Source organism: Atractosteus spatula, chromosome 1 (genome assembly GCF_055471065.1).
Source record: "Atractosteus spatula isolate fAtrSpa1 chromosome 1, fAtrSpa1.hap1, whole genome shotgun sequence".
NCBI lineage: Eukaryota > Metazoa > Chordata > Actinopteri > Semionotiformes > Lepisosteidae > Atractosteus > Atractosteus spatula.
The window spans coordinates 19485102-19510902 of NC_142706.1; the positions used below are offsets into that span (position 1 = coordinate 19485102).

Consider the following 25801-nt stretch of genomic DNA (forward strand, 5'->3'; position numbering starts at 1 on the left):
ATGTCACGGTGACTTCTAATTGAACTCATTCTGGTACCAGAGTGTGTCCATTTAAAAGATGATCACCAACAACATCTTATTCATAATACTGCCTGAATGTGCCATTGTTTTGATGCGTTACTGATAATTTTGCATCCTATTGCTTGGTTCCTCTTTACATTGCCTCAAACGTGTTTGTTCAGGAGGTGTAAGAACAAACCTCCATTCAAGTTCTGTTTGTTTATTTGGGTATTTTATTCCCAGCCAGAAGTTATCAGGATGTCAAATTGTGACAAATGTACATGCATTTACATGTATTTTCATTCTGATGTATAAATATTCAAAATATGACTGTGAAGATATGCTTTTGAAAACAGTGTCAGGATGTAACCGGCGTCATGTTAATGTTTCCAAGACAAGTTTGCATTGTGTGTAACTCTGCCAGGAATTATAGGAGAGCTATAACCATGGTACTACTGTATGTACCATGTATGAACTGTGTACATCTGTTTTTTTTACAGGAATGCGCAGAGTGTAGCAGAAGCAGTAGTGAATTATTTTAGTGAGGCTTGTAGGCTATTTAATTTTCAGGTCCAGACACCTCATGAATATTACTTTCAGGCTACATCAAGCATCGTGGTAGATGCTACATGATAACTGCAGACATGATAAAGTATGTCTTTTTCATTTTTCATGTTTTCCATTACATCACACTTTGTTACATACAAAAACACCTTTTAAATCCGTTTCTGATAATGATTATATTTAGGAACTGTATCATGTTTAGGAAAATAAGCAGTTTACAATCCTGTGTAATCAAATCATTTACACAAGAGAAAAAATCCAAACTTTGTGCCTAACATAAATATCCCCTCCCGTTGAAGTCAAACTGAAGCTTGCAAAATGCTTTAAGTGTGAAACACCACAAATGTGGAAAGTAAATGGTTGAATCAACTTGAATTGAATTACAAAACAGTGATCAATTATTTTAAAAATTCACCTTTATTTATATTTAAAGCTCTGAACCTTATGCGTATCCCAACTAAAACACAGCACTAAACACCATTCCATTCAGAAACCCTTCTACATTCATAAAACAATAATACAAAAGATAGGCCATATAGAGGCTATATATTTTTCATACAAGAATGATTTACATAATATTTAAAGTATAAAGTTGATTAAGTTGAAAGACTTCAAACCACCTGTAATTATCTGCTCTTTGAGCTCTAATGAACAGTGCACATATTCAAACTAAAAAGGACAGTCAATAATTAAAACAGGTAACAATTAACTGAACTACTGAACAACCATGAGCACATTTCTCTGGTTCAGTATGCCATGTGTTTAATCAGGAAAAATGCATCTACATTACTAAACACCCAAATGGTTTTCTTTTTCTTTGGATTTCAACACATGTTTTGGATATTTACAAGGTCTCCACATCATGTTATATCACAATTGTTTGCTGGAATAGGCTCTGTCTACCCAACAAACCTAAACTGGATTAAGTGGTTAGAAAATGGACAGATAAGTGGAAAATGCATTTCACAGGTATGAACTCCAGTAAGTAAAATGCTGGACTGTACAAAACAAATAAATGCCTTTTGAAATGCTCAGAGCTCCTACAATAATAATGTTAGATTAATTTGGGAAAGTAAAGTCAAGAGTCAAACGTTTCTATGCTGTCACATGTCAAAGGTACTGTATATGTAGCTAAAATATAATTATAATGATGGGAGAAATAGCTTATTGAAATAGATTAAAATTCCAAGTACAAAAATATATACAAATGTAACTTTCAATAATACAGCAAGTAAATTAATTAGACATATACACACAAATCTGTTTTATTACTGGACTATTGCAAACATATTATCCTGTTCATAAGCAAAGACCCTGACATAAATCACTCAATCTTGTGGTTGTAATATGGCAGTTTGCAGTATATTTGACCACTTTTTACATTTATTCCAAAAGAGAAACTCATTTTCTTATTATATGTATGTATTTTAAATAATACTTTTTCCTGCAAGTTAAACATAGAAGGGAAATCTTGAAAGATCAGATCTTCATGTAGAGCAATTCAAATTATGATCTGTTTTAGATATTCTAAGAAAACCTCAGTAGTTGTAGTTTGGTTAGATCCTAATGAATGAGATAGAGGGATGAAACATATTGTGAGTATTTAGTGTGACAGCTATGAGAATAGGCTGCCCAAACCCCCCTCACTATTGCGAGGAATGAGCTAAGGAGCTGCTGCAAGGGTGTAGTTTGGGTGCTGGGGGGATGTGAAAGAGATATGCAAACGGAAGACCTGGGTGTGAAACTTATATATGTAGGCGAGCAGAAGTATATTTGATTAGGATCTAACCTTCCCCCTGAACTTCTGTTATAAACTCAACCAAGTATCAACTCCTTTAATTTTTTTTATTGATCACAAAATTTTTGAGTCTGTGATCCCCTTAAAAACTGCTACAATGTCGTTTTCTACAGCCTTTGAGAAACATTAAGTCTTGATGACTTCTTTAGGTAATATGCTTATAATAGCTGTTTTTTGTGGGCCTTTTTTGTCATATAGCATACCAACAGTGTAATCTCGTGACATTTTCATTTTACACACAAAATTAATTTTAGAATAGAACCCTGAAAGTTGCTATCTGTTATTGCTAAATATATTATTTTAACATAAATGTTTTACAACTGTATAATGTACAATTAGGACATGAAAAATAGAATGATGCACATCCATGCAGTTACATATTATAATTAAATGTTAGGTGTGTAATACCAATTTATTGCATCCTGAGACAAAAAACATTACATTCAGTTTGTTGTCATTTTTTGGAAAGATTCAGTAAAAATTAGACATCTTGATGTCCCATTGCTATTTAAATGTCACATCTGAGAGTCACTGCACTGATAACTGTAAGCATGATCATACATCTCTGGAGAAACCCGAGATGGAAACAAACATTTTTCATGTCTTTTTAACTTTGCTTGTGTTTGACTGAAATCATTTCTAGATAAATATTAAAATTACACTTGTTGATTTTATATGTGGGAGGGCTGTAGCCTGTTTGAAGACAATATAATTTCACTTGAAAAGACACTTACTGGAATTGTCACTTCACTGAAGTGACTAAGCATGATGCAGTAATTCTCAAAATCTATCTCACCGAATTTCATCTACAAATTGTGCCCACTTAAAGATGTAAAAACTCAACCACAGTTACTATAAGAATTCACTAAACTAAGCTGTTGCACAAATGATTTTAGAAACAAAATGTCCGACGACAGAAATGCAACTATCACATTCAATGCCACAAAATTCAAGCAGTAATTTTTGCATGAAAATAAAAGCTGTATTTCCATTTCCCATTGGCTGGATGGCAAGTGGTGCTTACTTCAATTCACAGATTTTTAACAGTCTCTTGACAGTATCCAGCTTCTTTACTTCATTAGTGAACCTCCTGGCTTCAAAATCTGCTCTCGTATGCCACAGACTGTTGTGGTTCATCTTCCTCTTTTGATTTACCTACAATTTTAAAAACAGTGCAAATTATTTCATTGTTAATGCCTTGGAAAACATGTGTAAAGAACTGTACCTGACTGTACACATTAATACCGACAGAAAGCAATGTACAGTACAGTATGGGAGCTGTGTTATTGTTGGTGGTTTCATCACTGTACTGTAACTAACTAGTTAGGCCCCAGTGAAGTCCATTCCCTGCATCAGTACTCTATCATAATACAGAAGATTTTATTGTGCTGGAGTGGCCATGAGAAATATATATATATATAACACACATTGAATCTCAGTTTCCATGGAAAAAAGATGGCTTCTAAAGCCATGCTCATGAACATCTGGTGTCAACTTGAGAACTTCCTGTACACAATCTTCTTTATGACTAGTAGATGTATATATATCCATTTTCCTGTGTGTTTCTTCCACACTATGTACTTACATAACATCTGGCTGACAACACCTTAAAAAATAATATACCCTGGTATATCTTAAAAATTATTTTAGGAATTTAATTGTTTAAGAATATAGTATTAAGCCCATAAGATTTTCATTGTCTGGAAACTGATATGTCAGCCTTTAAATTTTCAGTATTTATTTCTGATCATGTGATGATTCTGTAAGTTTATTTTGAGCAGAACTGGTCTGCTAATGAACCCCATAGCAATCTTTCAGTTAGGAAACAATATTAGTGGCTTGTGCGCATGTCTTGATTGACCCAGTTTCTCACTGGAACATAACAGACAGGTGACATTGTTCTTTAGCCTGTTTCCGTTTCATTATTCCAATAACTTAATTCAGCCTCCAGTATCCGGTACTATCCGGTCTATGGACTTGTGTTACTTTAGCCACATAGTCCAAGAGCTTAGCCACATAGTCCAAGAACAAATGAAATAATTGATAAAAAATATCTAGGAACTTGTATATTATCTGGAAAACAGAACTGCAAAATTTAATAATAATAATATTTTATTTTATATGGAACCTTTAAAAGTAGCTACCAAAAGTGCTTTACCATAAGAAGGGAAAAAAAAGCTAACAAGAAAAAGAGATAACAAAAGTAGCACAATTAAAAACAAGGATTTAGAACACATTTCACTTAAATGATAAGATTACAAATACTTACAAAGCATTACTTGGCCCTGCGAGCTAACCTAGAATTTAACTTCCACAGAAGTTCTGCTCTGTCATTCTTGCCAGCAGAACGCTTCAGTAAACAGAAACCTCAAAGAAACATGCAAAATCTGGAGCTGGTATCAGATGGAAACAAAGCGCCTGTCCCAAGGGAGCCTCACCTGCTTCACCTGCTTCCCCGTTCTCTTTGGGAGCCGCCCTAGGACTCTGCAGCAGCCTTGGTCCAGTCAGGCCGATGACTAGCGCTCCTATTGGTGCCGTGATCAGGATAGCCAGGAAGGCCACAGTGAGGACATCCATTCCATACTTCTCCAGCACTGGATCCTGTTTAGCTCTGGCAGTGTCCAGGGCAACTGAACCAATAGCAGCCTGCAGACATAACATTTTGCATATGTGCTTTTTACAAATGACATTTCTATTCACTCCTGTACTCAATTCAAACAGCATTCACTGTCAGGCATCATGGACTAGGTGCCATCGATAGCACCAGATTACTTTCCCCCCTTTGAATGCCCACTGCTAACCAAAGTTTTTGGTGGTGATCATGCATCCAAATATTTTCTGCACTGCTTTATCTAGTACAGGGTTAGGGGGGAGACAGGGACTATCCGGGCAAGCAAAGGGTACAAGACAGGACAGGCAGGACGTCAGCCCAGCACAGGCCACACACAGAAACAAACACATACACACTCTGACCACACCCAATTTTCCTGAAGCCAATTAACATACCGGTATGTCATCTTTTGACAATGGGAGGAAACGTGGAGGAAAGCCATGTGAACAAGGGAAGAACCTAGGAACTCCACACAGATAGTACCCCAATAATTGAACCCAGGGCCCCAGCGTTGTAAAGCAGCAATGCTAACCACTGCACCACCATAGTGCCCTTATCCAATTCAGGGCTGTGGGGGAGCTGGAGCCTATCTCAGCAAGCAGCAGGCACAATTCAGGGAACACCTTGGATGGGATGCCAGTCTATTGCAGGGCACACACTTATATCAGGCCAGTCTATCCAGAAGCCAATTACCCTACCAGTATGTCTTTGGGAGGGCTGTGGAAGGGAACTGGCACACCTGGAGGAAACCCATGCAAACACAGACAGAACATGCAAACTCTACGCAGATAGCACCCCAGGCCCCAGAACTGAGAGGCAGCAATACTGGCCACCGTTCCTCCATGCTGCTACTCTTGGTGATCAATTCTTTTTATTTCTGTATTTTATTCTTAATAGTATTCCAGAGCTTAACATGCTTCAAACACATACTGGCTTCCGCATTGAAACACTGAAGATTGACCCTCATGGAAAGCCACACACTACTCTTAAAGTCAGCTCCACCTTTGTGTTGCATTAACACATCCTTATTATAATTAACATATTTAGCTCATTCTTTATAAATATTTTTTGAATCAGACTAAGATGAATAGTAGACGACATATTAATTTGACATTGATTATTTTTTTAATGAGTAAAGGATAATCTTTATATACTAAACGGTTTATACCTGAACAGTTGCTTTAGGCATCCAGGCTAGGGAAACAAACACCTTCTCCTTGATGTTAAACCCAGCAAACGTCACCATAATAAATGTGAACAGAACACGCACTACCACACCAATGGACAAGGTGGCCACACCAAGACCTGAGAAGACAGTGGATGTGAATTAGAGGCACAAGCAAAGAAAATACACTGGGGATATTTAAGGAACAGGTTGTACTCCTGAGATAATGTCCTGGGCATCCAGTCCTATTTATAATACTGAGCCTTAACAATAACAAGTTAAACAGCTGGATAGAGCACTCTAAACAGAATTAAAAAGTCACATAGCCTGACCTGAATACTGTAACCATAGTAACAGCTTTGTTTCACTTCACTGATGACTAGTTAGACTTCAAAGTGGAAGACAAGATGGACTCTCTTCAATTGCTTTTAAATCTGTCAAAAAAATTTTAGTCTTAGCCTCAAACAGAAAAGACTAAAAGAGGACTTCATTCAAGTTTGCTACATCCTCAAAGGTATTCACATTGTAAAAAAGTTGACTTCTTCAGGATGAACAGTGAAACATGAACCAGAATACACAAGTAGAACCACAATTGAGAACTGGAAGATCTTCTTTACACAAAAGGGTTGTGTGAGTCAGGAACAAGCCATGATGTCAAGCTGTTAAAGCTGATACTCTGGCTTCTTTCAGAAAATGGCTGGATCAGATCCTCAGATGAATTACCTACCCGAAACCAAATGAGCTATATGGGCTAAACGACCTCCTCTAACAGATGTTCTATTCTTATTATATCCATTTTGTCATTACCTTTTAATTAGTTTTCATAGATGTTTATTTCTTTGGTCATTTTCTATTTCTCTTTTGTCTCTTTCTGTGATTTTTCCTGGCCTGTGAATCTACAGTCTTTCAGGTTGTTTACATTTTCCATGACCTAGAATGTTTATGATAATACATTGTTCCTTCATTATAATATTGTGCTGGGATTCAAACACTTCTTTATATACAGTACTTGAACTTTAAATATTCTCATTTTCTAAGAGAATTAAGCCTTAATAATTCACATTTTCTGGCAGAAAAGTACGGAACAGGAAACAAATGCAAATATACAAATCTTACCCACTGTATTCGGATTTAGGGAAGACACAGATATTTCTGCTCCAATTAGACCAAAAAGAAGTGGTTGGAAGATGTCCCAGGCCCTTCCAACAACATTCTCCACGGCACCCTGCTCAAATGAGATTAAATGGAAAAATGAAAGCCACTGTAGATTTATCTGCAGCAGATGACCAAGCAATTTCATATAAAAATAAATTAAAAAACTGATATCTAAACCAGCCAAAATGAAATACAAACAATAAAGTTATTCCTTTAGAAGAAACATCATCATCAACTAGTCAGTATAAGAAAGTTGCAAATGGCCAGTTTTTATCTGCAATTTAAAATACATTTTCAGATTTTCTATATAGACTTATGCTATTGTATTGCAACATTTATGCATTATAAAACAATATAATTTGGTCCATATACCAATGAGACCATGAGGAACATGTGCATAACAAATGACAGCACACACCAGAAGGTACTGTCATCAAAGGTGTCCACTGACACTGCCAATAATGGCACAGCCAGGTTTTCCATAAATGTTATGTCACTGCCCAGACACTCCTGCATTGGATAAAGGGTTTAAATCACAGAGGTCAAGTCAGACGCACCCTAAACGGGAAGAACACCTCCCAGAGAAACCAAGATAAGCTGCTAGTTCACTAACTGGCCCACTGACCTTTGAATCCGCCCAACCCATGCCTGCCAAAAACGCCATCACGAGGGTACACAGGCCTCCAGAACCAGGAAACCCAATAACATGACTGCCAAAGACAGCAAAGACGGAAAGGCCCAGGAGCAGGAAAGACCTCTTCATCACTAGGTCTTTCTAAAAGAAAAGAAAAACAGAATTAAAGAAGGCACACAGCCTAACCTGCTTTATGTTATCATGGCAAGAGCTTTGTTTTGCTTCAATTATGACTAATTGTTGGACTTCAAGATGGAAGACGAGATGGACTCAGGGCGAAGCCCTTTTGTCTCTGTCCAAGGGGTTAACTGACTCTTTCATATCACAAGTCGTTTTTTCCTTAAGAAATGTTTTCAGTGATCATTAGAAGCATGATCAAATGATTAAGAGTCCTTTAATTAAATAAGAACCTAATTGAGCTACAAATCCTGCAACAGAATGATGATGTAAGAGCCAAGGTTGTGTATTCTTGCTCAATCGCTCCAGTCACTTTCTCACTTTTCTGAACATTTTAGGCCAGGGGTCAGCATTCAGTTCTCACCCCAGTCACACCATGAGGTGGCTCACAGTTCAGTAAAAAACACATATGCTGCTGTCTCAGACTTAGATCATACAGTAGGTTTACGTCAGCTAGCACCAACAAATTGCTCGTCTACTTTCTCAGCTTAAAAACTTAAAACAATATGCTTTTATGACAGATTCTCTTCACGGTACACAAGAAAGATAAATCTTCGGAACTACATACAGTTGCTGGAGACTAATAAAACTGTCTTTTAAAAAGCATGAATGTGTCAGTAAAAGGGCTCCAAGACCCCTTTAGTCATTTTGAGGTAGTAGATAAAGCTATTGAAGACACTGGAATTAGGTGTATAGTGTACTGCATCCATGACATTAAGAAAAACTAATTGGAAACTTTTTCAAACACATGCAGTGTTTGTAACAACATCCAAAGGTTAATCCCACACCTTCTAAATACACAGTAACATAATCTTATCACAGGTTAATTAATTTGTATTTTATTTTTTGATTATTTAAAAAATGTAATGGCGAAATTAAGTTTTACCTATCTGGGTTATATCTGTTTCTGAAACTATAAATTTGATCCATTGATGATGCAGCAAGGCTGATCTTCCCTTGACAGTAACTGTAATGAACAAAATGATTCCTATGGGCAATGTAAATGACTTTAAAATAATACTTGAAAGGCGCCCTCCTGAAAGGCTCAACCAGCAGAAATCCTCGCCTGAGCACATGTTGAGCTCTTGGATCACAGATTCGAGCTCTGGCCATGTCACTCTGGCCGACTATGACTGGGATTCTCCAAGGGCCGGCTCATAGCTGGCTGAGCACTGCTGATGAGAGCATGGGACAGCGCCACCCACAGCCTCTCACAAGCTTGAGAAGTGACGGCCGTGTTTCTGAACTGAACACTGGTGCTGAACCTGCTGAACAGCCCGGAGTTGCGTTTCCTGTGACGTGTGGAAAGACAAGGGAATTGAAAGTGGGAGCAGGCAGGAGGACTGTATCTACGCTTCCTCATTCTCTCCTTATAGAGGTTTCACAGGGTTTGGAGAACAAAATCCACTCCACTGGCTATTTCAAATTGGGTGGGAGTAAAAAAACAACTGACATTTGAAAAGGAAAAGGAACAACACGGTGAGATTTGTTTGTCATTATAGCAGGGAAGTTTACCTGGTCTTTGCTAGGGAAAAAACGAATAAAAAAGCCCAAAACCACTCCAGCGATTATTCCTCCGGCCACTTCCATGATCCCTCTGAAGACATTGTATATGGTGGATCCTGCACAAGAAGCCCAGGAAGAATGCAAAAGGACAAAGACAATAGTGGGTACAGACTCCAACACCTTGAAGTGACCTCAGGAAAACCAGGAAGGACACACAGTGTAAGGCTTGTGTTTAAACAAACTCCCAAAACTAAAAGCTTGCTGACTTTTCCAAAAGAGTGATAAAGATAAACCTGAACTAACCAGGACCTTTGCCCTTAGTTGTGCTTCAACCATGTTCATGAAGCAGTTTTTCTAGAAGAAATATGAATTCAGAGCTTGTCCTGTCATGTCTGGGATGGAGCAGGAACGCAGTTTCCACAAAACATCATTTCAAACATCAAACCCTGAAAATGTTCAGTAACTCTACCCTCATAATGAGCTGCAGTGTGAGAATGTTTACATCTGGTTTTCTTTCTGAGAATATCTGTACACAAAAAGAGAACTGAAAAAACAAAAATGTCTTCATACGCTCAACTACATTTTACTGCTGACTAAAACTGAAACTGAGTCAGTTCCTGATATTACAGTAGATAATATGTGTAAAAAGGCCGGCACAGCGGTTTGCTAATTGGCTTTGGTGCCTCATAGCTTCTAGGGATCAAGTCTGATCCTGGACTGGGGCAGATTTTGTCTGGGAGTTGCATGTTTTTTCCTGTTTGTGGGTGGGTTTTCTCTGTGTGCTATGCTTTCCTGACCCCTTCCAAAGACACGTTGGCTAGGTTAACTGGCATCTCTAAATTGTCCCTGTGTTCCTGCCCTATGTGTGGTCCCTGGGGCTGGATTCAGGTCCTTGTAGTTCTACTTCTGTTTCACAGGCCCGTTGGTGGATGCATGTTTATGTGTGTATCTATGTATTTCTATGGATAAATGAGTTATCGAAATTATCCTGAATGTTATTTTTTCAGGTTGCCTAACCTTGCTATCTATTATTTATTCAAGAAGAGATCTTTGTTACAGTTTTTATCATACAACTAAAAAAAACATTGGCAAATATTTTTTCATAGGCCTTTTAGTTTATAGGCCCTAGGTACAGTGCCTACTGTGCCTATTGGATAATACAGCCTTGGACACACTCACACCAGGGCCAATTTTCTTAGAAGCTAATTATCCTACCAGTAAGTTTTTGGACTGTAGGAGGAAACTGGAGCTATATACACATGCACATGTGACTACAGGATCTTCTATACTGGAGCTATTTACTTCATTTGGATTAACACACCACTAGATGGAAGTATGGTACATTGAGAAAGTCATGATCGCAACTACAATTTCCAAATAAGTAATAATACTATATTTTTTATTGTCTGTATGTGTGGCATTTATCTTAAAATTGTTAATGAATAACAACAGATAACATGAATATAAAATTAATATAGAGAGTCAGGCTTGCTTGTAATTCTACTGCGTCTGGTGTAACATACAGTACTGTACGGCATTATTTTGATCTTTTTAATATTATTGGAAGGCTGACTTCTTGATTGTTTAATTTGTATTTTTCTCCTTTAAAAGTATTAACATTTAATCTCATGTTCCCTTAATATACAAAAAAATAGCAATCACAGGTATCCCTCTTCTATAAATCTGACTCATGGTATTGTAATAACTATAACAAATGAGCTATTTGCTCTAGTATGTAACTAATAGCCACGATACCACAATACTTTTACCTAAAATGATTAAAAAAAATGTTTGCTGAGGAGATTAGAGTTATTTTTAAATTGGCAGAACAGACCCTATGACCTCTCTGGACCAGAATTTCCTAACCAGCCTGGTGACTGGGGACACTGTGCAACAGGGGGCGCTGTCCTTGAAATGAGATGTTAAATCGAGGTCCCGACTACAGTACCTGGACAGTACAGACATTGTTAGTATGAGTAGGGGTGTAGGTAAATTTAACTCGGGGCTTGTAAAATCTAAAATCTTCTTAATATATCCCGTTAATTTAACTGGTGAAGCAATTTACTCTTTCTGAGGTACAGTATAATGGTGCTGGTGGCTCAATGCTCGTGTGTACCTTAATATTAACGGCAACGTTTTTTCACTAATGAAATTCCATTTACAATATAATTGACGCAATAACGAGAGAGGTTCTTTAACTAGTACTGAAATGCCTCTGAGAAAAGTGCACGTTAAGAGAACATCCTATGTATTTCACTCTTCTTCGTATTCTTAAAAGAATATTTAGTTTTAGTTTAGTTATCTAGTCTTAGGCGTTGTCACATTTAATATTTTCTTGAAACCCTATACTGAATGGGAATTTTCTAATAAAAATTGAATTATTTGCGTTTTAGTTTACATTCTAGAAACCCAATGCAAAAATAATTACTCTGGAAGATATGTGCAGTTTTTTGTGGGCTTATGCCTACTGTGGCATGAAGAACAGAACCAAAACCATCCTCTATGTGCTGGAACATATTTGAAATTTTGCAGGGTGTGAAATCAGTGTTGGGCTGTCCTTACCGGTAGAGAATGCCATCCCCATACAGGTTGTGAATCCAGTGATGGCCAGGATGTCATCAAAGCTGCCCGCCGCCATCAGAAGTGTGGGAATGCCCTGCTCAACGCCGTAACCCTGCTTTTGTAAAAGCAACATGGAGGGGACCACCACAGCTGGAGACACAGCGCCTAAAACAAACCTGGACATGGGACGGCTTTTAGTCAGGGTGATGCTACTAAGGGACTGTGCCGTGTCTGGGAGTACACATTGTGTACTACAGGTTCAGGAAACACCAGGCACAGGAGGATGGTTCAGGGACCAAGCCTTCTGTGAACTCTGCTGTTTCCTCTTCAGAAATTTGCTAACAAATTTAAGAAATGTACTGTAAATGTATCCCCATATATTTTCTGTGTCTTCCTTATTGAGAAGGACAAACAGTAATTGAAAAGTTTTACATGATATGACACTGATATAATATCACAACATACAGTAGCTCTCACTGTACCATACCATTTTCATCGATGAAGTATGTCATTCTATAAACTGCTCAAGTGTATATAGTTTACTGTTGCTTCGAGGGTGTAAATGAGTTACATCACTATACAGGAAAAAACATCAGACTCTTATGTGTAAGCTTCTCATTATATCTCATTGTAACTTATTTTGATTTCCTTCAGATTTAAAAGTTGAAAACTTTAAAACAAGATAGTTGCAGGTCATGTGTATCTCAGACAAGCTGCCTCCTTTTGATAAGCATTCCCCAAATGGCGCCTGAACTCAAAGCAATCCATGGTACAGTATTTCTGCTTCATCAAAACAATCTACACTACAACCTATTTTATGTTGGCCAAAAACACATTTAGGAAACTAAATAGTAAAACCTGAAAAAAAGCATAGCTAAAAACATGTCTTTTGTTACAGTATCAGCCTCCAGCAACCAGAGACTATTAGCTGAATAGGACTTACCGTTCCTGTTACTATTTATACTCAGATCCACGACTTCAAAAAAACAACTGCATAGGGTCCACTAGACAAACTAATTTGGGCTCTGCCCACGTAACATCTTTTCCCTTCTTTGCCATGTGAAAAAAGTAAAGATGGCTTGTCTTTTCTTACCCCAAGATGAACCCCCAGATCCAAGGCAGATTCATCATGAAGTGACTGAGAATGGCCACGGAACACGCCTCTATTGTACAGGGTCCCATTGCGAGCCGTAAGCACACTGCTTTCAGTTTTTTAAGAGCCTGAAAAAGAACATTAACAATAATCAAAAATACAAATAACAGTAGCACAATTTTTTTTTAATGATAAATGTTTTTGCACTGGGGAGGCACGGTTGACAGTGGTTAGTATTGCTGCCTCACAGTGCTGGAGCCCCGGGTTCAGCACCTGGGGTGCCATCTGTGTGGAGTTTGTATGTTCTCCCTCTGTTCAAGTGGGTTTGCTCTGGTGCTCCCATTTCCTCCCATGCTACAAAGACAGACTGGGAGGTTAATTTGCTTCTAGGAGTGTTTGTCAGTGTGTGAGTGTCTGTGTGTGTGGACTGGCCTATCCAGGGTGTACCCCGCCTTGTGCCCATTGCTTGCCAGGATAGGCTCTGGCTCCTCCGTGACTCTGTATGGGATAAAGCTGTTAGAAAACAGATGGATGGAAGCTTTACATTCAAATGCAGTAGTTACAGGCAAACCCAGGGAATGTATGTATAATACCGATAATTTTTTTATTGCTGTTTGGCTTTAATATGGTTTGAGAGATGAGTCTGTCTATAAAGGATGAGCTAATGAGAACCCCTCTATGCCAAACCAAACCAGGGGGTTACTTAATACCCTAGTGAAATTGGGTTTATGGGCTTGTTTTTTCTTGGATTTCTGTTATACGTTCTAAAAAAGGACCCCTGAATACACATTGAATATAATGCAACTTCAAATTTTGCCACTAGATGTCATTTTTACATCGCCATGAAGCTCTGGAAGAATGTTTCCCTTTGGCGTACAAAATGTATTAATAAATAATCAATCCATTAAACAAAAAAGCAATGTACTATACTAAACTAAATTGTTTTGTTAAATTGGTTTAGTGATCTGTTTAACATAAAAATTAAATCCTTATTCCAAAGGACTATTTTAGAAACTCCTCGTCAATCATAAAGGTCCTTGGGCAGTAGTCTAGACAAAGGCTTGTAAAGTATTGTTACAAATAGGTCTTTTGAGTGACACAGACTTCTTAGCTAATAGACGTCTTGGCTATTTGACAAAACCCCAGGAGGCATACTATTATAAATGACTTCATAGCGGTCAAGAGTAAAACAGCCTTTGATGTTTTTTGAAACCACAAGAAAATTATAATGATTGTGACACTTCTAAACAACAGATCGGTTATTGTAAAATACAGGTCTTCAAATAATTAAAGTCATACTCATTTATTTCTTGCTTTTTTAATACCATAACCATTACTTCAGACATAGTATTTACACAGTGAATGAAATAATACACTGAGGCATTTTTTGTACTTATCAAAAAACAAACGAGAAATATCGCTCTTATACTTCAGACCTATCATTGTTTTACTTTACTCTTCATCACATTTACTAAATATACATTTACTGTATATACAAATACAACCTGATAAATTCTCTTTATGTGCAATGCATGTGGGAAGGTTTTTATTAAAGGCATCAATAACTGGTTTCTCCTAACTCTGCCATCCTCAACAATCCACTTCCATTTTAACCCTTTTACTTGAACACAAATTCAAAGCCTAGTTGTGCCCTTCACAATTTTTCACCTAAGTATTTCTCATGGAGATTACTTTTAAAACTATACCACAGCTACGTGAATTTACAGTTCTCTCCTGTGCACATTGTTCTCCTGCCCCAGCTTCATAACACATATATTTCATAGACACATAAACACAATTCCAGGGGAGAAATTACATTTTGTGTCCCTCTGACACCTTTCACAGGGCGGCCGAAATGACCACTGCCCACCCCTGTAAAAACTGAAAACACGCAGTGATGAATAATTTCAAGTAAAGTGTGTGATGATCTTGTGCTCTGACATGTCTAACGTTTATGATACATTATAAATTGGCATTTAACACGTGTTTGTAGGTCAGCTGTATAATAATATTGCAAGGCCAGTGCCAACTACATGACTAGCAGTGGTGATGCTGATAACCCAACTCCTCACACTTGGGTTTCAACTGGGTTAATTCTGGGCAATTACGAAGGTTAATCTGACACTGGAACTGTGTGTGCTCAAAGAAATTTCATTGTAGTCCTGGCTGTGGTGCGAGAGAACACTGCCATGTTTGAAACAACACTGAGCAATGACACTATTTTCTACAGCCATAGGTTTGAACTAGAACTTAGTATTAAATGCTCCTTACACCGAAGCTTCACCTCTACTGAAACCATCTTGTTCAACAACACAGTTTTATGTAAATTCTCGTCCTAAGGGGAATCGTTTTAATCTTCAGTTTGCCAGAGCAAATAGTATCTTCTCACCTCCTGCAACTAAGACTACCTCCTTTTGCTGATTTATGTCGCCTAGAAAGTCTATGTTGATGTGTAAGCCGTGATAAGGCTTAGAGCAGCACAAACCTGTCTGTCAGACATCCTGAGATAGTTCTGTCACAAAATGGTTTGTTCGAAGTTCCAATAAAAGCATCTGCCACAGCTATTGTCCTGGACCCATCCTGCCACAGTGACAAGAGGTGTATCACGACATGTCAATACTAAAGGACAATCGATAGCGATACCAGTCATCCTAACACTGTCTAATAGACCTGAAATGGGAGGACATTAAGATGTTGCAACACTGTAGCATCATCATCCCAATGGCCTGGTTCCTTTCTGTACTCATTAGTTGTGGCATCTTGCAGATGAAGTGGGAGACCTCCAAATTTGTTGTTGTTATAAAAATACCTTTACCATGGTATTTGAGTTAAAATGGATCAAAACAAGATGTCTAAGAATCTGTCAAAATCAGTCCAGGGCTCTGTAGGGGACAGGCAAAGTTCAAGGCAGAGAATCACCACACTGTCCTGGAACTTTCACAACTGTTTGATACATCTGCAAAATCATTTACAGACAAGGATAACACCTAGAGCTGAAAAAATGAAATTATGCGTCAAAGACCTCCTGATTAGGCAGCACAGCCTGGTGGAGTTGTTTATTCATTAATGAACATTGTTTCTTAAGAAAGACAAGGTGTGAAGATGTCATGATGAGTGTTATGCCTAAAGTCACCTTGCTGAGGATATGGGGAGAAATTTCCTTTAAAACAATATTGTCTTTGGTGGGCAACCTTACAACCTTACTTTTTTTGTAATTAACAATTACAAAAAAGCTAACAGTTTCTCTGATCCAGAAAGTCAATGTAATTTCAATCATAATAACAGAAGACCATGGCTGGTTGGATTACAATGATACAACTTTGAGAAAACAATACTGAGATCTTGCACCAACTTTTTTTTGCCTGAAAAAGTCCAATAGTAAACATCTGAGGGACCAACTCACAAAGTTTGTCAACAGGAAGATAACCAAGACCACCAAGTAGCTGCAGCTGCACTTGTAGATCGACAGAACTTCTAATAGTCTATCCATGAATACAGATTGGTCATACCCGATACTAACTTTGCTATACTTTTATGTGATAGTGTGTCACATCCCATAACAGAAATGTACCAAGATTCAATCATCTATGTTTCTGTTCTCATTACTTGTGATTTTGCTTAATATCCATGTGTAAAACATTTACACGATCCATTATACCTCTCTTTTACATATGGCGGCAGTACCAGTTTAATACAATATATGACTCTAAATTACTTTAAATTACTTTGTCACATACTGTGTCAATGGGGGGCCAATGGCTAAATTATCTGCACAACCATGAATTTCATTTGATTGGTTGCTGGCAAGAAAATGTCAAACCATTTATCAGTGGGTTAACTACATAGCAGGGACATTACAGTTCATCAATCAGCTGTACCGTTAACAAATGCAGGTCAAATTGTAAAAGAGAAGACTGTACATAATCTGTTGATCTCTTCAGTTTTAAGAGTTTTTTTCTGAACTCATTAGAAATGAGAAACAAAATGGCTCATAAGTTTACTGCAACATCGCTGTGCTTTATTTTGATAGGAATTGAAGGACGAACCGAGTTAAAGGACTTTAGCCCTTGCCTACTGTACCTGTGGATCAAGTCCTAGCCCTGCTCTGGTCAGGATGATTGCGAGGGCAATATTCCTCAAAGAGGAAGACCACTGGAAATGAATGTTGACAGCCTCAGAGACAACTGGGACATTGCGGAGAAGAAAGCCAGCCAGCAACATCCCTGAAAACAAGATGGAGCATCATATTAAAACACAGTTTCAAAACCACAAGCACTGAAAGTGGTTATTTAAAAGTAAAGAAAATAATATAGGTGAGCAAACATGGACATGTATGTTTATGTGAAGCTTCCACTTGATAAAAACTGTGGGTGTAAAAAATGTGGTCATAAAAATAAAATATGGCTTTGTATTTCTCACGTTAGACTTCGACCTGGATTTAAATTTCAGACGGGCTTTGGTTTCTAGACAGCACACGCATGTATCGAAATGTTTATTATACAAGGCTAAAGTCCTCAAGGATTATCAAGTAAAACATTAACACACATATAGAGGAGAAGTGGCTTTGTGGTTGAGTGATTCACAGTTTTTTAAAGCGCAAGAAAAAAACAACTGTGACAATGAAACAAATTTGCTTTTAAACACAAGAAAAATTGTACAGTCTGAAATGGCTCCTTTTTATGTCCAGATAAATAGCTCATAAGTGTTGAAATGTTTATACAATAATTATTTCTTTTTGATGGTTTAGATACTTACAAATCAATACATTAAGGGAGTGACTGTTAATTTAGGAAGTGTCTTTTACAGTTTCTCTTTTCTGACTCACTTGGACAAAATATTTACCTGGCAAACAACATGTTATAGCACTAAAATATGATTGGCAGACAGAATATCATATTTTAAAAGGTAAAAGTAAGGTTATGGTAAAAAAAGACTAGCAGTCAAAATATAAACATATATATTATTTTCTCTTTATGTTTATAATACAATTTGAAATGCAGTTATTTAACTATTACAACACTACACAATGCACCAAATGTAGCAGGACAAGACAAATAACTTATTCTACATAACTGAATCCTTCTGTAGACTGTTTGACTCTATTAGTTGAGTGAAGTAATCAACAGAAAGATCTATGCTTGACATTAAAAAAAATATTTAAATTAACTTTAATACACAAAACCGAATATATACATACATTATATAATGCTGAAAAATGGTAGGGAGTATAAAATTCCTGTACAACATGGTGACAGAAATCACACAGAATACCACTAATTTTCTTATCCAGTATAGGGTTGTGGAAGGACAGGCAACATGCTCAAGGCAAGATATACCCTGGATGGGATGCCAGCCCATCACAGGGCACAAACAGACACAAACAAGCACACACTCACAGCAAGGCCAGTCAATTAACCTACCAGTAAGTCTTTGGACTGTAAGAGGAAACCGGAGCACAATGAGGAAACCTATGCGAACACATGTCGTGGGAAACATACAATCTCCACACAGACAGCATCCCAGATCTGGAATTGAACCCAGGGCCCCAGCACTGCAAGGCAGCAATGCTAACCACTGTGCCACCCATGCAGATAAATTATGCCTATTAATTATTTCAGTAAATATTTTTTTAATGTATTGCTGCTATACTCTATACGCTATACGTTAAAAACTACCTTGAGACTTTGCATGAGTAATATGAATGTAGTTACAGTATATTCCCCACTCTAGCCTCTACAGAACAGTATGTGTTCTTTTGAAGTTTCTAATTTGTCTTGTACTGCAGGTTGATTTGTCACATACAGTGAAATACTCACAGTGTTTGCTTTTAACCATTAGAACAGAGCACAATTTACCACATAAAAGGCCACACACTGAACAAACAACACAATATCGAGGTAGAACACGGCCTAGAGACAAGGCAATGTAAGAAAGAAGAAGTGCTTTCAACACTGATGATGAAAACTAGCAAGTTTTTAATAAGCATTTAAAACATTTATTTGTTGATAAAAAATAACTGTTGTATTGTAAGTACAGCTACATTATGTGTATATACAGTATTTATTGAAGAAGTCCTAACAGCTTTCAACACTGATGATGAAAACTGGCAAGTTTTTAATAAGTATTTAAAACATTTAATTGTTGATAAAAAATAATTGCTGTATTGTTAGTACTGCTACAGTATGTGTATATACAGTATTTACTGAAGTCCTAACACCTTTCAACACTGATGATGAAAACTAGCAAGTTTTTAGAAGTATTTAAAACATTTGTTGATAAAAAATAATTGTTGTACTGTTAGTACAGCAACAGTATGTGTATATACAGTATTTATTGAAGAAGCCCTAACAGCTTTCAACACTGATGATGAAAACTAGCAAGTTTTTAATAAGCATTTAAAACATGTAATTGTTGATAAAAATAATTGTTGTATTATTAGTACAGCTACAGTATGTGTATATACAGTATTTATGGAACATCATAGCTGATGTACATTTAGTTTAAATGTGGGTTTGTATATTTGCCAGCATAATGTCCATTGACGAGTTCATGTAGCAAATTCTGGATTCTAATCATATGGTTTGAATGGGAACCCTTCAGTATTTATTCTTACTGTGGAGTGACAGGTTGTAGATGCCTGGGTTAGAGGATTCTGAATGGTTCGTGTTCCGCTCAGTTAAAGAAACTTGAATCCTTCTACTACTTACCAAGGAGAGGAGGAAAGGGGGGTAGAGTAGGGATTTTAACGAGTCCCATCAGCTTCCCTCCGACAACAGCACACAGAAGCAGCGTCAGAATCCCAAAAAGGTTCCCACCTGGCAGACACTCTTTGCCCGTGATAGACCAGACCACTCCAAAGAGCAGCGATGCCATAGACACTAAAATAGATTAAAGTCATACACATAAGGGTCTCTTGCACACAATAATCATACAATAATTATGAAAAAGAAGACCTTCAGATTTTCTATCTCTGTAAGCTGTTATGTCATGTAAAAAGGGTGTAATGGTCTCAACCTATGGATATGTAGTTTCCAGCTACAACCAAGCTCATATTATATTTGAAATAACACAGTTCTACTAGGGGCTACAACTAAATGCACCTGCGTCTCACAAGGTATGAAATGGTTACATCATTGTTGTTGCTTGAATGCTATGAGATTGATTTATGTAGCAGAGTAGATGAAAGAAACTCAAATCTTTAGAACATTTGAAGCCCAAATAAAAACATCATTCAGGGTATGTTGAAAATTTTAAAACACTTTCCTCCACAAGGAAGGTCACATTTAAAAATACAGCCTTTATTCAATGGCTAGTATAAACACATTGTGGCAGAAGTATAAGTTTTTCTGCTTTGGAATTTGAGATTCAAGCAGCACAGACCTACTGTAGAACTGCAGAATTCACAAATAAGGCAGCACCTTTGTTATAAATGTTTCTGCTCCTATAGCATATTTTCACTACATGTTATTAATAATTCTAATCTAATACTTTTTTTCCCCTAAATGTTCTTACAGAAATGTTCTCCTTGAAATGGTAAGTTGTTGAAGTAGTTAAAAATAAAATACTCATTTCATACAGTACATATTTTTCAGAGATCAGCAAAAATACTGAATTCTAATCCAAACCAAATTGAATATACTGAAATGGACAAATGACATTTGTTACAAGCAAAAACATTAAATATATATATTTGTCAGTACATAATGCTAGACGCCCCCCCAAAACAGTTCAACAGTACCTTTCGTTACCATAGAAGCGAGGGTCCCTCTTGGAGGACATGCACAGAACTGCCTGAGTCTCCAGCAGCTCTTCACAGGTTCAGCTGATGGCTGGTCAACATTTTGCACCCCTTCTTTCAGGAAAGTAGTTTCCTCTATAACTACAGGACTTTCAGAACGTTTCAGCCCAATATTAGCCTTCTTTACTTCCCCCTCCTGGTAGCCCAACAACGACAAAATACAGTATATCCTGTTAATAAATTGTCATATATGCAACACAGTTAATATATTCCATCATAAGGGAGGTATTTACTCCTCAATCATGTTGACAATGATACACAACAAGTGGACTGTGCCATAAGCCAACACATAAACTAACAGCATTACCAAATTACCAGCATTACCAACACTACACAGTGTACAAAAAATATGCAGGCATCATTTGTAATTCCACAAAACATCACGATCAAAATGGGACATCATTGGAAGTGGGTGAATGCTTTTGCAGGTTTTTTGGGCTTCTTAAAGCAGGGCAAACTGGTACAACTTAACCAGTAATGAGATGCTCTAATCAGTTAATAGCTGAGCTGGAAAGAAAGGTGCAGACATATTGGCCTGTTAAGACTGTCTGGATGGTCCTCTAAACTTTAAACATTGTCAAGAACAAAGGTAAGATAAGGGAAGTCTGGAAAAGTTGCTTTTGTTTTTTTATAAAGATAACTCATCTAATTTTCCTACCATCCATCCATCTTCTAACATGCTTCGTCCAATACAGAGTTGTGGGGGAGCCGGAGTCTATCCCAGCAGGCAGCAGGCGCAAGGCAGGATACACCCTGGATGGGAGGCCAGTCCATCACAGTGCACAGACACTCACTCACACCAGGGCCAATTTTCCCAGAAGCCAATTAAACAGTAGGTCTTTGGAGTGTGGGAGGATATCAGAGGACCCAGAGGAAACGCATACGAGCACAGGCAGAACATACAAACTCCACAAAGATTGCACACAAGATACAGAATCGAACCCAGAGTCCTGGTACTGCGAGGCAGCAATGCTAACCACTGCTCCACCATGCAATTCCTTAATTGTTCTGCAGGTAAAATTAAAATGTAAACGTGTACCTGAAAATATACATCTACTGGTTAATTCTATGTGTTTGAAGGGAATCCAGTTTATCTTTGAACTATAAACAGAATACAACCTGCTCTTTAAAGAAAAAACTACCATAAATGATATAAAGTAACAGGCCTGTGAAATCAACTTAAATACTAAAGAAAGAGCTTTTCTTTCTTGACTTTCAGGATCTTGTCTAAATAGCAACATTAACATTAATTTATAAAGCCCTACAATCTGTGCACAACAGAAACAAAATAAGATCATCTTCACAAGTGGAGTCTTTTCATGTGAACACAAATCAGGTACTGCGATATACAGTATAACTCATTATAGAGCTTTATGGTTTAACAATGGAGTTAGAGCTTATTTTTACGTTTGCACCCCTTGGTTCAAAGTGCAAGCTAATATAATAAGCATAATTATAATAATAACAAGAACAATTCAATATAATAGTGTAATATTGTATCGTGATTAGTCTACGCTGAAAAAAAAAAGAAAGCTGTTATAAGTGTATGATAATTCTTGCAAACTCGTACAACAGTCGGCTGCGAAACTCTCAATACCTCCGTCTCCGAGTCCAGCGCCGCTGCTGCCGAGTCTCTCGCCTCTTCGTCCGCCTCAGCGCGGGTCGTGTCCCCTGCATCCTCGCCGGCCATTGCCTGTCGTGTTACTGAGACTCCAAATGCAAAAGAGCGATGTATCGGTTGCCGGGGGTGCTTTTCATACTCCAGCAAGGAGCCTAATGCATTATTATTAATACGTCACCTGGCCATCGGAGTAATGTTTAATCAGTAGTATTTACCCTAGATTACATGACAAGGTATTTGACTGCTGACAAACCTGTGATCGCCAAATGGCTCAATACAGACGAGCCAAAGCTCTAATGCAATATGTTCCGCTGCTAATCTCCTCTGATACAGACTGGCATTATGACAAGTCTCAGCCTTTTCTTCTCCGTTTGATTTAATGGGCGTAGCGCGGTGAGACACATGCTCCACGGTACTAAAGCCAAAGTCCCCGCTTTTTATTAGATTCGACGGTGATACGCAGACTCCGCAAGCTAATGATACAGGTGCAGTCCGGCCCTAAAACCAGACATCACATGCACTGATGCAAGCGAGAGGGTGCACACACAATTACGCGCACAAAGCTTCCCCGTCCTGCACATCAAAGGCTTGAGTAAGTGGTAAACCATCCTCGTTTACGACAACATCGAGACTCTGATTTAGGAGTTAGGAGGCGATCAGGAAAAGCCACAGTCGAGGGACGTGGACAGACTGGAGCGCCAACCTGACGCAGCTCATTCCTAACTATACCACACTGGGGGAAAATCAACAAACTTAATAAAAAAAAACTTTTCATAAGAAACAGACAATATTCCCCACTCCCTCGACACACTCCATAGACTCATACATATCATATAAGCATATAACATGCATATGAGCACTATCGTGTACTGTGTACAACTCAGCATTGACAGCTATCAAGTGCGACCACGCACATAGCACACACATAGGTACTGTAGGTGCAGACACAGGTCTGGTACTGTACCATCATAGATAAGTAGTACAGAGGAAACGTTTTGCACTAGAGGGATGTTCATTTTAGAATGACAAGGACGATACTGTATATGCCTGGAAAGTTGATTTTTCTTTTCTAAACTGGTTGTTACGTTGCAAAGTTTTGTCATCACAATCTTAAGGTTTTTTTTTAAATGATGAGAAAGCTCCATGAACAATATGACTATATCATCTTCTGTTTGAACACTTCATATGCTGAACATACATATGTGTTAGAAACTTGATAACGTTTTAAAATTAAAGCCTGCGTTAAAACACGATTATCCGATGTAGAAGAAACACCACAAGGCAGGTTTTTTTTCACGTGAGGTGCAACAACACCAGGAGGCGAATCGATTTTTTTTTTTACAAGGAACAAACCTGAAGAAACAAGATGACAATTTATCCTGCACCTGTAGCTGAGATTAACGCGATTGTGCTCGGCTGACATGTTTGTAATCATCACAAAAGATTACCCGCTACTTTCAATGTTTCTGTTTCTCATGGGCAGAGTCTCTACATGGTGTTACTGTAACTCCTGTCGCTATAAATGACTATGTACTATCACTGACGCAAGAAACATGTTGTTTCACAATCTAATCCCTACACCCAAGCCTTGTTATCATTATTCTCCAATTCCTGCATTATTTTGAAATTATTTTAAATAATTAGTCATTACTTACAGGTTTCTCTAACACCCAAATCATATGAATCAAATTTTTTAGACTAAAACCCAACGAACCAACACCACGCATGGACTCGGCACATTTCTCAAAGCACATTTTTTTTATGAAGACGAAGGAGCACGACATCAAAAAACAATTTTTTACCAAGATCATGTAAAGGGTGTGTGAAGTGAGGTACTGTAGGTTGGCTACTTACATTTCTGCCAGTCTTCTATTACCTACAGTAGTTGTAAGTCCAGGGGCAAGACTTTATAGGATACCATCGGTTAAATCCATATTTTATGTATAACATATTTAATTATCATGACATAAAACCAACAAATAAGTCTGAAAATACCCATTCATTTTCAATAACGAAGCGGTCCATTATTTCATTAACAATTTGAACCACCGGCACCCAGCCAAAATAGCGGATTTCACAATAAGCAAACGACGCAAACATTACTGCTGGCCAACTATGAGCAGCTCAGAGTTCGAAGACTAGAGAAAATAGTGGGAAGTTCAACCCTTACAATGACTATGCAGATGTTTTTTTAATATTCAGTTTAATTTTCCAAACTTTTACTTAAAATAAGTTTAATTCTCGTTTGTCTTTGTAAATGATCAGAAGAAACAAACTGACAAAGGCATAAATAAATAGTTCCTTTAAGACCATCTACTGAAATGAAAGATTTTCAACTCTTTAGCTGCTTTTTTTCTTGAAATTTACATTAGTATTTTACTTTTAAATAAACTGTGTTAGTTTTCAGAAAAATCCTCCTACAGCTTTGAATATTATCAGTATGTATAATCGAGCTTCAACGTCTTCAATGCATTGAAGTATATTTTAAAACAAGTTGTGAGAAAGCATTGATAACACACAAAACATGCAATTAGATTTCAGGAACAATTAAATTAGATATAAATGATTAGAGATTCAGAATGTTAAGTTATATATAAATCGATGATACACTGTGAAAACAAATCAATTTAGAAAATGTATTAAGAATAGATTTACCCCTGAGAACTTCAGCAAGATCGGTGTGTGTTGTCCAATGTGTGTACAGCTGCTGTTTTTGTGACAAATTCAAGGTGAAGAGTGTCTTTCCTGAATCATGAGTCAGGGCGTCAGCTGAGATACGAACTGAAAGTCTCCTGATTCTTAATCCCATTCCATAATAATAGCAGGAGAAAAAATAAATTCGGTTTGCAATATTTTCCACGGAGACACTTCATGTTTAAATGACAACCACACTTTCAATAGTCCTATCAATTGGAAATAAAGGCATTAATGGTACCATTAATTAATGGTACTTTAATGAGGCCTCTGGGCTGGTTATATTTAAAGAGACAATGAATTGGGAGCAGATGGACTGGGAATAAACATCCCCCTCACTTCCTGGTCTGCTTTGAGAAATATAGACTGGACTGAATTTTATTATTACTGCATTGTGTTAGCGGTGGCTGCTGTTGTGCGCAT

General features: G+C 37.6%; 1 protein-coding gene across 3 annotated transcripts in view; it reads right to left on the reverse strand.

Moving 5' to 3' along the window:
* The window catches only part of LOC148840718 (sodium/hydrogen exchanger 9B2-like), a 30786-nt gene extending 6167 nt beyond the window's left edge, over positions 1-24619 (reverse strand). The window contains exons 1-13 of one of the 3 annotated variants that reach the window (XM_088909883.1): positions 24539-24619; positions 22661-22773; positions 21004-21199; positions 19973-20143; positions 17346-17488; positions 13266-13393; positions 12173-12348; positions 9620-9726; positions 7919-8068; positions 7255-7363; positions 6142-6278; positions 4801-5008; positions 963-3517 (exon numbers count right to left, since the gene is read on the reverse strand). In XM_088909883.1, the coding sequence (XP_088766009.1) occupies positions 3459-3517; positions 4801-5008; positions 6142-6278; positions 7255-7363; positions 7919-8068; positions 9620-9726; positions 12173-12348; positions 13266-13393; positions 17346-17488; positions 19973-20143; positions 21004-21199; positions 22661-22753 (1677 nt within the window). In that variant the 5' untranslated portion in view covers positions 22754-22773; positions 24539-24619 and the 3' untranslated portion in view covers positions 963-3458. Of the gene's footprint in view, positions 1-962; positions 3518-4800; positions 5009-6141; positions 6279-7254; positions 7364-7918; positions 8069-9619; positions 9727-12172; positions 12349-13265; positions 13394-17345; positions 17489-19972; positions 20144-21003; positions 21200-22660; positions 23355-24538 lie in introns of those variants that run through there. The other 2 variants (XR_016090783.1, XM_088909875.1) reach the window with 2 other exon arrangements.
* Positions 24620-25801: the final 1182 nt, after the last annotated feature.